This window comes from Falco biarmicus, chromosome 2, assembly GCF_023638135.1.
Source record: "Falco biarmicus isolate bFalBia1 chromosome 2, bFalBia1.pri, whole genome shotgun sequence".
NCBI lineage: Eukaryota > Metazoa > Chordata > Aves > Falconiformes > Falconidae > Falco > Falco biarmicus.
Window position 1 is genome coordinate 78,956,002 of NC_079289.1, and position 14,602 is coordinate 78,970,603.

At 39.0% G+C, this 14,602-nt stretch overlaps 1 protein-coding gene across 2 annotated transcripts in view; it reads right to left on the minus strand.

The window, feature by feature from the left end:
- DSCAM (DS cell adhesion molecule) overlaps positions 1–14,602 on the minus strand; it is a 470,381-nt gene that overhangs the window by 381,274 nt on the left and 74,505 nt on the right. For both annotated transcript variants that reach the window (XM_056328736.1, XM_056328738.1), the window contains exon 3: positions 10,936–11,082. In XM_056328736.1, the coding sequence (XP_056184711.1) occupies positions 10,936–11,082 (147 nt within the window). The remainder of the gene's footprint in view (positions 1–10,935; positions 11,083–14,602) is intronic.

The following is a 14,602-nucleotide window of genomic DNA, read 5'->3' on the forward strand; positions in this document are numbered from 1 at the left end:
CACAGCTGAACCCAAATTTTTTTCTGAATGTGTCAGGAATTTGGTTCTCTGTTTTAATGGAGAAGGGGGGAAAACATAAAAAAAAAATAATTCTGTAGGCATGCAACTGAAAAACAAGAGTGCTATATGTCAGCTCTGTTTTCCCTGCTGGAATACATAATCCCTGAACAGAGCTTGCCCTGACTTTCCACAAGTAGCAGGGTAATTGTTCTCAGGGATTTTATGAATATCAGTATCTATTTTGCAAAGAAAGCCATGGATAAAAGAGGAAAATGAATTTGAATGTGCAATGAAAGTGAGCATCTAGTACTGGGCTGTTCCCCAACTGGAAGAGAGCCAGACTCGATCCCGGTGCAGAGAGCCAAGGAGACATCCTTGCCCTGGTACAGGACCAAGTTCTGCAGCTGGAGAGTTAAGGTGGCACAGAGGAGGGACTTCTGCATCATCTTCACAGCAGATGAAAATTTATAAAGACTGGGGCATTAATTTTACCATCTTTCCTCTCTTACCAGACCCAGTATCTGGGCAGCAGTAAAACACTCAGGTTTTGCACGAGGAAGCTGTACAGAACAATCCCTCCAGGGCACCCTAGCAACGGGTAAATCCTTCTGAGGAGGAGGAGAGAACAAAACCAAAGCATAGAGCTGAAACCACAAAGATATACACAGGACGCATCTCTCAATTCATAATTCCTCACAGCCCTCTCAAGCATGTCTCTAGTGTCAAACTACTCCCTCCTGAGCTGCCCTTCTGCTTCCCCACGGTTGCATCCAGATTGCTGTCCAGCTTCACAGAGCCGGTGTGAAACAACCCCTCTGGGTAGTGATGTTTATTGACCACTGTCTGCCTTGGAGGCAGAGGTGGGAATCAGCCCCGAGAAGGAGGATCTGGCCTAGGTTGGAGGGGGGACGTTTAACGCTATCCAGGTCAGGGCTCATCCCCCAGCTATGCTGCTGCAGAAGGGCTCAACAAGGACAGCCGCTCACCTGAGATGTCAGCAGCGCCAGCATGAATTTTTAACTCCTCTGTTCACCGAAGCAGCAGTCGCTTTTGGTGCAATTCACTGCACAAGATGTGCAATCTTAGCTTTATGCAGAGATGAAATTCCTGTATTAATTCGTATTGAGTGCGCACAACAGTCAGTGAGGAAAGTGGCAGTGCAGAACATGAGAGGGATCTCTGTGACCTGTATCAAATTAGCTGCTTTAAAATTAATTGTGAGTATTCCATGAAGGTATCCAAATGACAGAGCCGTTCAGATGATGGTAGGGGAAAGAAAACTCGCAGGTGTAGAAAAGAAAAGGACATAAAGAGGTAAGAAAGAGTAAGTTGCCATAGATATATACCTATATCCTTCATTGCATGCACCCATAATTCTCTCTGGCAGCTGCATGATTAATTCAAAGATTTATCGATTTTTTTTTTTTCTTGTTCAATCCTGCTGACCTGCTTTTGTTGACAGGTCTGTGTGGATCACAATCCTTCGCCAGCTGAAAGCATGGCATCATGTCGGTCTCTGTGGCCTGCAGTAAACATTTCTACTCATTCAACACCAACAGTGTTCAAGTGCATGGTAAAAACATACAGAGCTTATTTCAAACCAAGCAAACATGAAACAACAAACTGGTAGGCTACTCCTGTTGTGAAAAATATGTATAATTGCAATTATAATGTAATTTTGATGGTGGGAGAGAACATCTAAAGCCTTTAATTTTTCTTCTTCTGTACTCTTACTCTTAGAAGAAATTCACTAGCTCTTAAGTTTGCTAGCAAAACCAAAGGCATTTTGGTACAGCAACTACTTACAACACAAGAAATTTAGCCTCTGCATCTGCCACCCTTCTGCAAAAGGACAGTGTCTGCCCCTGTGCAGTTACACAGTTTAAGCTCATACGTCAGATCACAGGCTTTCAAAATTCACTTGATTCTAACTGAAAGATCACCTGGCCCTAGTTGCAACCTTCCTCCAGAGAGAAAACATATATGCTATTAAAATATGCCTTTACAGTTTAGCAACCCAGGTGAATCAACCAAGACATGACACTGATGTCACAGCAAGTGAAACAAAGCTCTACCAGGTAGGTACTTCCAATTCTTTCCAATAAGTCATTCTTCTAATGAGCCTTTCTGTTAAAACTGGACTGTTGATAGGGAAGACAAACCAAATGAGCATCTGTATGGCCATCCACAGCCCAAAAAATTTGCAGGTTTAGCTACTTAATAGCACTGTACTCCACAATGATGTTTTAACTGAAATCAGTTACCTGGTACAACAAACAACACTGGAAAATTCTGTTTATTTTTCATTCAGATGTCACCTGTAGGTAACTTCTTGATGTATTAAAAATAACAAAAAAAAAAAAAATCACAGCTGGTGGCAGTTTTGACATTCTACTCCTCTCACAGTACAGCTAAACCATGTACAAAGGCAAAAGCTGTATGGTATAAAGCATTCTGGGTAATAAAGCACACACTCATTAAAATTAATCTCATGCATAAATTTCATCCCCTCATATCAAAACTGTCAGAGCTCATTGGTTGTTTTCTCAGGTTAGGCAGAGATTTGATGGGAAACCTCAAGCATACAGTGCTTAACGTGGTCATCTACTTATCCACTGACATTCAGAAAGGTGACAAGATTACAAGCCACTAGCAAAGCAGATTTATAAGGAAGAAAACAATACTACAATCACTATTTCAAAAAGTAAAAATGCAAATAAATAGAATCAGACTTAAAATCAGCACACTGATTCACCAAAGTCTGTTCCTGCTCCTAGTCCTTTGATATCAAATCTGGTAGCACTAAGCCTTGCTATCTACAAATCCGATCCCCAAAGATCCTGCATATTAAACCAAAGCATTAAATATATTGGTTCAAATTTTCAATTCTAGAAAAAGTACATGAACCAGAAACTGTCCAAAGAATTATAAAACAAAGAGCAAGGACCAAATAGAAAAACCACCTATGAAGGTTAGCAGTCAGCCTGCTTATTTCACCTTTAATAAATATCTGGTAAACATCAAGTTAATTAAAATCCAGGACATATTTACCTGACTCTTTTACAAACCCCACAGAGAAATAATATTACAGGAACTGAGGGGACTAGAAAAAGCTGTCCAGATGACAAAATGGGATTCACCCCAGGAAAATGAAAAAAATTTCAAGTACATCTGGAACGAAAATAATGTGACACATATTTCCAGTGAAAGACTAACTGTGCCACTGAATTCAGCCATGCCGAAAGAAACCTCTTCATGACTGGCAACATCAATAACAAGGTGGTAAAACAGAACAGTTAGGGCATCAGGTTGGATAACATTATGCATGGTCCAACAGACCCTCAAGTCCACAGAGAGACGTGATAGCTGCCAATGTATATGTACGTAGAGAAACATGATAGCTGACGATGTATATGTATGTGTGTGTATATATATTTGCATACATGTTTCTTTATACATGCACTCATAGATACAGAGAGAAAAAGACAGAGGAAGGCATATATTAAAAAAAATTAGAAGAAAATCCAAATATCTGAAGCTTTAACACAGAAAGTAGAGTTACAACCTCTGTCCCTCTCTTAATTCATGAGTGCAAGAAGCAGTTCTGAAGGGTTTTTCCACACATTTTAACTGTGTAAGTAGAAAGAAAAAAAAAATTAAAGTGTTGAGGGAATAAAAAAAAAGAAAGATAAAAAAAAGGATTGGGGAGTTATTGGGGTTTTCTTTGTTTGGTTTTAAAGTGAGTAAAGGGAAAGGATCCCTTCAGCTGATGGAAATGGAGGGCTGTCCAAAACAGAACAGCAACAGAGGGAAGAAAAAATTACCAAACCCTTGTCTCCTAGACACACTTCATTACTGAAATGCCAGAACCACTGCTACTATTTGTGAACCCTGTTAGTATTAAAATTGCTTCATGTAGTGAGACAGAGCAAATTTTGGCTTTCTGCACTTTAAGCACCAAGACACCCCAGTCAAATACATTTCTCTCCTCCGTCCCTCACAGCCATCAATGTTCTATGCCCTCAGATCAGCCAAAATGTCCAGTCATGCTGAGGAAAATCTGTAAGTTCCCTCTGCAGGAAAACAAGTGTGTCTCTAATATTAACACCTCCATTGCACGTTCATGCTTCCCTGCGCTGCTTAAATGATCAGAAACGACTCCTTTGCCTACAATTGTATCACTCACTCTCTTCTGTGCTATCAAAATGTGATTCTTTGACATGTAGATCAGATGCTTTCCATCTTCATCCTTTCAAGTCATTCTAAACACCTGCCTCCCGCAAATCTGTTGAAATCCCTGCATCCAATCCTACCGATCCCACAGCCAAAATTTTAGAATGATTGACCTGATCAAAATACTCTAGTGTAACAGAACAGAGAGCAAACAGAGCATAAGGCTGCTGGGTAGCCAGAGGAAAGGTCCTCCAATGAGCAGTTCTAAGTACGTTGCCTTGCTCAGATGGAGTTTTAGTTTACGAGTCAAAGGAGAGTGTGAAAAATGTTTGCATAAGCAGGAAGCATTAAGTTTTTACCACCTCCACTTTCTAGGATTCTAAGACACTCTCCTCTTACAAGAGCAGTGCTCTCAAGAAAAATGCAGATAACTAGACATTCCTTAAATAATGTAGTAAATGACTTTCCCAGGTCCCTTAGGAAAATAACCGTGCTGAAAGAGAAAGTGAGGAAGCAATATATTGTCTTTAGAGATGGGCAAGTGCACTTTAAATGTCTTCAAGAAACTTAGAGAACACATTACTGTAACAGCAAACCTACAGCCTGACCTGAACATTGCTGAACACTACCCACATTTACCTTCCCAGGGCACCAAGGAAGTTTAGCAGATGTAGGGGTTTCACTGCTTTACTTTGTGTGTCCCATCACGACTTTCAATAGTGGAATTAAATCTCACATGTTTCTGGTAGAAGGTAGTTAACATTCATAATTTTATCTTATATATGTCACTAATATTTAAGCATAAAAAAAAAATTGTACTTTTCATCCCACTCCACCTGGAGGTGGAGAAAATCTTGCATCCAGAGTATTCAGTGGCATAGGTTAAGAGCCTGCTGAATGCTTGCTGGTTAGCAACTATGATTAAGCCCTGACATCAAACCAGAACAAGAAAGATCATAGCTCTTCTCTACTAGACACAGCCTCAATCAAATGGCTGGACTTAATCCCTGTGATCATCAGCAATAATCTAATTCTGAACACAGGACTCTGCCCACAGGACCACTCTCCATAAAGAGAGCTCTATTCCCCCCACCCCCACCTATGTACTCATGGCTGCAAAAACAGCGATTGCTCTGTGTAAACTGAACCACTGCTGTAATCTCCAAACCCCAGCACAAACAAAAACTGCAGTGCTGTATTTTAGATGCCACCACGTGATAACTACTGGCAAACATTGACTGCTTACAGTCAACCACAGCAGTTCTGAAAAGCCCTTTGTGCAGTAAGAGATCCAAGAGCCCCTGAGCCTTTTAAAGGCAAGACTTGAGGAACTGTGTGTAAATAAATAATGCAATTCATTACATCAAATGTAGGTCATTGTACATCAGTGACACTTCTCAAGCTGTGGTCCAGTGTGTCTAATTTCTGGCTGATGGAAAGTATGCTGGCTGGAAGGCTCATCGGCTGTCATCTGCATGTCAATCACAGCCCTTCAGGGAACCGCATTCCATCCATGCTTACACACCTTTCCCTCAAAGCAGCTATTCTTTCAGTGCAGATTTAAATATGCCATCATGCACAGTCGTTATTATCCGTCTCCCTCCCTTTCTACCTTTTTTAAGCAGTCACACTTTATGTATAAACCAGACAAATTCTCGCATGGTATGCCATTAGACAGGAAAATGGGAATTCAGAAAGGTCAGGGCATGAACCTATTCACGATCCTGCTCTTGGCACTAAGCTATCAGACACACAATAAAAAAAAATCGAAAACCCTCGTAGTTACCAGCATCAGGATAGGAGGCATTCATTACAGAAGTACAGTACATAGTGACAGACCAAATTTAATTTTCAGCCCTTCTCTTTGTTTCCATCTACTCTTCATTTTCCTCCTTTCTGTCTCTTTGCTGATCCCTTATACTGACCTTTATTTTTAATAATCCCTTTCTGCCCTCCTTCCCCTATAACCACACCCATCCTTTGCTCTCTCCGGGACTAATTAACACATCAACAGATTCGAGTTGCTCTTTGCTTTCACCTAGACAGAGCAGAATCAGCAGTTACTTTGTCTTTACCTCCCTTTCTAGCCCAGCTTCGCTGTTCTGCATGTGAAGAAGAAATACTACGAGCCAAGCACTAGTCTCCCGTCTGCCTCGCAGATGCTCAGCAGGAGCAGAGGCACAGCCTGTACTGTGCCACTTTTGTATACTACTGTTCCTTGGGTTTATGGCTGTTTTTGCAAAAACACACTTTGCTGCACTCTGGTTCTGCAGGGCCTAGGCTGTTTTCAATGGTTAGAAGGTCAACACAAAGCTGATTCCAACAGTCTCTTTCTTTGGGAATGGTTTGTGAAGGAAAGCAGTAAGGAGGAAACTTGACCTTTGAGCAAGATGTATGCAGCTACCAGTAATACAACATTCTAGGATCATTTAAGCTTTTATGTTTAGCATCATCTAATGTAAATGCATAAGAGCTGGTTACTGATACAAGAGAAAACTGCACATCATTACGCTACTTAATATAATTCCAGAAAATTTCAGACTCAATTTCAAGTCAACTGGCAGTATACCATGCCTCAGAAAAGAAGGATCTTCAGAAGAGACATTCTGAAGTTATAGCTGCAGAGCTTGGTACAGCATTGACTTGCGCTTTACGAATCCCTTAAGACTTCTCACAGTTACCACCGGTCCTTCTTTTTTGCCAGCATCTCAGAGTTTCTTAGGCAAGACACACAACACTGGAAAGTCTGATTGTTTTTACTAGAAGACACAGGTGGGCAAATAAGATATACTTTATGTATTTGTAGCAGATTGACAACTGCAGAGGTCTGTCCTTGTCTATCATGAGAGTTTGTAACACAGCTGTATCCAGTGGAGGTGCCTGAATACCTCATCTAACAACTGTTATTCAAGATGGATCTTTCCAGTATGAAAAGATTTCTGTGTATTTGTTGCTGGAAGTTGGGGTTTTGTATTTTTCCTCAGAATAGATTCATTCAAGTAACTGGTTTTGCCTTCCTTTAAAAAGGTTTTTCCTGCTACCTTGGCCCCTAGAGGACACCCTGAAAAAGCTTTTTGGCCTCAGATTTGCTGTTACATTGAAAGACAATGTGTAGGAGCAAATTGTCAATTATTTAGCTGTTCCCCTGAAAGGCAAGCACATGCACACCTTTTCAGTTCACAACTGTCCTTGCACATGGAAACTTCTATGAAGTCAGTATTTCTGGCTCCAAACACAGCACCTTCCCCTTTATTGAACAGGGCATCTGACCCATCTGGACACTCCTTGGTAATGCTCTAGCAATATGTCTTAGTATGTTTCAGCTCCCAATTACTTTACAATAAGCTGGAGGCATGACAAAATTGCAGCCAGGAAACAGAAGATGCTTTTACCCAGCTACATTTATTACATGCTTTGATTACTACGGACATCACTGTGCTCTCCAAGAGCTAAGCATACAGACAAAAGCAGATATGTCCAGGATAATACACTGTTACAGAAGCAAACAAATCTCACCATCTTAAGCAAGGAACACCTCAAACACTTTCTAGAAAGCTAGTTTTGGGGTTTTTTTACATTATGAAAGTAAAAACACTTCACTTTTTTCTTTAAAATGTTACGTTTACATAAAAAGAGAATATATATATCAGTAAGCAGCAGCTGAAATAAAGGATTCTGGTTCATCTACAGTTCTCACTATCCTAGTAGTCAGGATGAGATATAGATAGACAGGTACATGACATATTTACTCTGAATTGTACTTGGAAGTATTGCATTGGTGTTTAAGCCTTTCAGGAAAAAAAACCAACAAAAACAACAAAAAAGCTTCTCTGTTGGACCACTTGCATTAAGAGCTTCCTCACTGAAAAGCTGCCCTGCTTCCTGTCATAGGGGGTCTCTGATTCCCACCTGTAGTGTAAGTTTCTTGGCCTACTTGTATCTTCTATTTAAAACAGATATATCATGTCAGTGAAAGTGTTCTTCTCATCCTTCTCCTCTCTCTCTTCCCCCTTTCCTTCTCCTCTTTTCTTTCTTTCCAAATAAACACTATCTAGTTTTCCCACAAAAGCCTTGTCCACCTCAAACCATGATAATCATCGCTCTGTGAGTGTATATCTTTTTATATTCTTGCTCTTTCACAGTAGAAGTTTCACTTCAAGATGGCTCTCAGTTTTGCTGATGTTAGTCTGTAGCCAATAAATTGGTTATATTAATAAACTAGAACAAAACAAATCAGAACTCCATGTTTTCCAATATTAAATGGTGAGATAAAAAGCATACCAATGAATCTGGACTCGTACACAGAAAAAATCCCATGCTAGCTGTGGCTGTATAAGCAAGCGTATGCATTTCCTCAGAATATTGATCATTAGTGGAAAACAGCTCAATAGCTGTGTTATGTCTTGCAACCTATTCATCGGCACTGGCATTCTAAGAGGACAGGCTTGATCAATATCTACCATTTGAGTTCATGGGCACATTATTGCAAAATTGATTATGGGTAAAACTCAAGGCAATTGTTTTATGAAACACGTGTGGGTTCTGGTTTTTAAATGCTCTCACTATTAAGCTGCAGTTAAAGAGTATAAATGGTGAACAAACAAATCTTGCAATCACTGTGGTTAAACTGGAGCAATGTTTTCCTGCCTTACTTTTGCCGTTGCATGACAGATAGCATTGACCTGTAATCTAACTTGGGATTCTGTCTCTGAAACGAAGTCTTTTCTGTGATGCCATCAAATGCAATAAACTGATATTTGTAATAGTATCAGTTTTAATGAATTATATTTTACTTCCATGTAGATTTCTAACTGTTGAATTAAGGGATTACCAGATAATTAGAAACTGGGTTGTAAGTGTTGAAATTTGCAATAGATTTTTAATGATTTAGCCTAGTAAACCACAGTCAAAAGTTGCACTAAAGGAAAAAAAAAATAAATTCAGGTCCATATAGTTAAATGTTATTAAACGCATTTTTCCAAAAAACGTTTGGGGTTAAAATCAATATAGACTAACGAGAATGAAACTACCTTAAAATAGCAGCCATGATGGTCTGTAGAAATGCCACACTTTCTTCCCTAAAATAAGGTTTAGAGACCTGTGTGCCCTATTCCTGATTCCAGGGTGAAGGGCAGCATTGAGCCACTCAAAGATACCACACAGCTACTAAGTACTAATGCTCAAGTCAAAAAAATCAGATTGAGAGGATGCAATTCATGTTGACAGAGAAAATAGCCATGTTTTCTTATAATACAGAATGAATAAACTTATTAAAAAAAATAAGACAGTTGACCATGCGGGTATACACATTCTTTTCCTCCAGCCAATACTCACACATACAGACATACATGCATCATGTAGTAGCCTACTTTAAGATGAAGAAAAGTAAACACATCCATGCACTATTGCATTAGATAATTTAAGCATAGTTCTGCATCATTATAAAGAGGTCAATGGAAAGCGTATTTGTGTATTTAAATACAACACCGTCCTGACTATAATGGCTGAAGTGTTGTTGAGTTCTACAACTCAGGTATTACAGACCTCTTCATGGAAACATACTCAGTTTCAGTTGCTCAATGACAAAAATAATATGCCATATCAAAGTATAAAAAGGAAGTGAATTTACCAAGCTTAAACAGTGCACCAGTAGTACAGGACAACTGATCATGAATTAGATGGTACTTAAATATCTACTAAATCCTTAGAAAGCTACTTGAAATAGATTTAAAAAAAAAATAATAAAAAGATGGAAAAAAACCCCTTACGTAAGGAATCAATAAAACACAGAGAAATAAAATCTATGAGTCATATAAAAACAGACATTTCCATCAATGCCACATTTTTCAGGAAAGAAATTATTGATATACTAAGAAGCACAAAAGCATTTCTACAAATTGTAGAACCATTAACACAAACACATTCTTAAACATACTCTGCAGCTACATTTAACTCAAGCTACTTTTTTCCATTCTGCATTACCCTGGAACAATATATTTCAAATTTCTGCATGCATAAATCATTTGTATGTGTAACAGCTGCGCTGCATGTAATATAAAACTTAGATATGTACTATGCTTTACAATGTTGGATATTCTTTGCTTGAATTCTCTGCACTTCCTGAACAATGCCTCACATTTCCTCACTTTGTCAGTATTAACGCATATAACTGTTTTAGAATAGATTGTTTCACTTCAGTATGTTTGGCTTACAGCACAGTTTACCATGTGCCTAATCCTCCAGTGTTATAAAATCATAGAATGGTTTGCGACGAAAAGGACCATAAAGATCCTCTAGCTCCAACCCCTTCATCTAAACATAATCGAACAAGTTTAGACTCAGGATTTCTAATCCATACTTAACATTACTGCTGAAAAACAATTACAAGCCAACACACACTTTATGACACATTATGACAATTTCTTTGGTACGTAAGAGTTCCTTATCAAAGTTAAAATGTGAATCCATTGCCACAGCACCAGGAGGCTGGTTTTATGTCTGGTATAAAACAAAAAACATGTTATTTTCCCCTCAAGCATGCTAGAAAAAGCAGGGCTGTCTAAAACCTTCATGTCACATATAGTCATAAGGATGCAGCAATGCTAACATGAAATACGTTACTAGAAGGATGACATACCATTCAGCTATAACTGACTTAAAGTAAACATCAGGCATTTGGGGGGGTGGGGGGTGGGGGTGGGGGTGGGACCCAGGAATCATAGCTGCCATTGCCAATTGGAAAAGAAAGCCATAACAGCCTACCTGAGACAAGCGAGACTGTGTCTTTCTCCCATGAGACAACAGTGATGTATGCCTCCACAGAGGAGGGGATAATGCACTTGAACACTGCTACATTGCCTCTCATGGCTTTCTGGTCCTCCACACGGACTGTATAGGGTTCCCGTAAAACTGAAGACAGAAGAAGATGTTTCATTAAACAACTCATAATCACACATCTCACCCACTTCCTCAGTTAGCCTTGCAAAGTTGCCCCAAGAAGGTTACTCAGGTTGTGAATTATTTTGCAAAGTAATATGAAAGAAATCCCACATCTTTTCATTTCCTCAAAATCTGCATTTCACCATATTTCTGTGTTCTTCCCCTACCTAATTCTAAGGGCAAGGAGAAAGGCTTCTGTAAGAATTGAATATTTATATGGGTAGATGGTGTTATGTCTCCTGTTACTTGTCTTGTTTCTCATGCCACGTTTCCCGTCGCAAATTGTTTTCTGCTCTATCAAAGGGTACAAAGTACATACAAGTACTGCGTGCAAATTAGACATCCAGAGGGTAGAAGAGAAGGTCAGTGTCATTTAGGATTTTGAAGAAGTGAGAACCAAAGGAGAAAAATCGATGGAGGTGACAGCCAGAGAAAAAGCAAGGTGTCTCAGAAACACAGAGAAATGATAGCAGGTAAGGTAAGAGCTACATCCAATTGACCAGCACCACAAGAAATAGATTAATGGTAAGAAACCAGAAACTATAAATCAGAGTTGTATTAAAAAACAGCATGGGGGCACTTAGACCCACAATATGATTTGTGTAGCATCTGGAAGAAATAATTTAATGGACAAAGAGAAAAAAGAACAGCTGCAGAAACCTTTCACATCGAACTAATATTGCTGGGATGAAATGAAGTTGCATTGGGTAGGAGAAGGGAAATAAGGAAGCTCCTGGCTCTGAAAAAACTCAATGAAGAATGAGGGGTGAAAAATCCTATGAGCAACAATTAATGGAGAAGGTGGTAGAGCAGAGAAGAAACAGATTTTGTCTACTACAGCCAGTAAGTGGGTAAGACAAGAAGGACAAGCAGCAACATAGACTTTTCACAGAACCATAAGGTCAAGGGGCAAAATAAGAAATCAACTCAGGCAACAGTTACGTATCTTGAGGTGGTGAGCAAAGTTATACATCTTGAAGAGACAAACAGTTTCAATGAAGAGAGGGATGAATGCATTGGAAAATGGCATGTGTGTCTGAGGCATGTATATGCCTGAGGGTAAAAGTTATTGGGCAGAACAACCCCAGTGCAGCAGTGTAACCAAGCCAGCAATGCTGAATTGCCACATTACGGTGACATTTCCTGCCTGCATATCCTGCCCACAAACATACACCAAGCTTTAATAAATACGTCTAACCACACTGATTCTAGACCGAAGAATCAGTAAATCCTTTGCATAGTTTACAAAAGTATTTTTGTACACCAGAAGCACTGGAATTTCTAAATGTCAGCCCCGCTTCCAGTGTATTTCAAGAAAAAGAAAGGCAGAGTACTGGAACGTAACTGTAGTTTTCACAAATGCAAACAGCATCGGGTTTTCAGGTCCAGTGCTACCATTGCAAAAAGGAAGACTGAGGTTCAGCATCCCAAACAAGACTGCAGCAATGTAACATCAGGAACCCAAACCAAAAGTAAATAAATTAATTATAAATTAAGTATTTTTTTAAAAATCAAAACAAATCAATTTTCTATAAGATAGACATTGCTAGTTTTTTAAAAAGTCAATAATTTATTTTTAATCAAAGGTTAAGCTTCTTAACCCCTATTATAAGTGCTGAACTGGTATGACAAGCAACTTTAAAGCAGCAGCTTTACAATACTAGCTGCCCTGTGATGAAGCAGCCCCCTAATCTTATTCTACACTGGAGGGAATGGAACATAGATCATCTTAATGAGGCTGACTTTTGTCTAATGCTCATGCTTCAGCCATTACTTACAGAAAAGGCTTGTTAGCAGCAATATCCTAGCACACTATTAAGACTATTTCTATTTTTACAGAACCATTGACAGTTTTGAAAATCTGCCCTGTTGATCATTTCCGTAAAAGCAAACACATGTGGGGCACAACAACTGGAAAGAGGTTTATTCATTTCCTTGCTTAAAAAGTTTACATTATTGTGATTTCAGAAGCCCCTCAGTTTTTTCTAGATCATAGATAATTTTAATATTTTTTTTTTTTTAATCCCAGGTCCCTGCATCATGAATTTATATGAGAATTTCAGCCTTTGCTAAAAAGATATATTCTTCCCTGCTGAGATTGCACAGGAAAGCTTGAAGATGAAATGGAGATATTGGGACCAGCCTGGAAGAGGATTGTGTTTGAGTGTCTAGGTGTGGGGGTTATAGTTTTTTGTAGGTTGGGGATGTGTGTTGCATTAGGTGCAAAATTACAGGCATAACCACAATTACAATCATCTGTGAGCTGGAATCCTTGTATCTGCTACCCATAACCTCGGTGAAGTAGGTATATGAGCTTCAGACTTCCTCAAGCCGACTGTGAGAATAGGTAGAGCGATATTATTCTTTATATAACTGTACTATGATCTGATGCTCCATTGATTGCTTCTATATTCCTAGGAAATCCTATTGCTATTGGAGAGCACTGGAAGGAGGAGGAGATGGAGAAGAAAAGAGACTAGAAAAGCCTCCTCCCAAAATTGTGCTAATTAGGCCCAATCTGAAACTGTGTACAGATTTCACATGAACAGAAACGTAATTGAAAGTTACACACAAAGTTTATCACTTTGTATTTGAGCAACAAAGGTTTTATCATCCGAATGTAAAATACACTTACTGCTATACACAGAAGACTGTCAAAAACTGTATTTTCCTATGATTGGAGGACTACACAGGCCTTTGGAAAAAATACTAACAGCTATTGTCTGCCATTGGGCACAGTGATAGCTCTGACATACAATACCAGTTCATATGAAGGAAGGGGATTTGCTTAACTTGTTAACCAAACCTCATATTAACTGAGAGATTGAATCATATGGAACAATGAATGAATCGGGGGCAAAAGGCTAAAAAGGGAAGGAAAAAAGGAGAAAGGGACATTTCTGACTTGGCTGAAAAGAGTCATCAGTTTATGAGTCAAGCAGATACAGCCACCTACTGCAAAGCCTTTTTTTTTTCAGGTCTTTCTTCGATTTGTGAAGTTCATTTCTCAAGCAGAGGAGGACTTCTTTTGGGTTTCCATGGATAAAAGGGTCAATGCTGAGCAACAGACCCAGCTTCATTCTGTCATCCACATCATATGCTTTTACAACTAAATGAACACCAGTTCAGAGCCTTAGCTAGCAACGTTGCAAGTTTTAACCTCCCCTACACTACCATATCAGTTTATCTAATAAACAAGAAAACTGGAAACTAATACTGCAAATATGCTGATCAAAAGATGGTCGAAATTGAGATACATTAACAAATCCACAAAGGACAAAAATATTGTGTCCTCTCCAAATACAATTCTGCCAGACAACTTGTCCACAAATCCATTAAAGTAAAACCAAAAGCACAAAACCCAGAACGGAGTTCAAAACATCAAGTCGGTTACTATGCATTCTTATGAATCTTTGGTATGCAAATTTTTTTGATTTGTGGACAACTAAACATTTGCAGAAGCAGTATGCACCATTATTGAAAATCCACG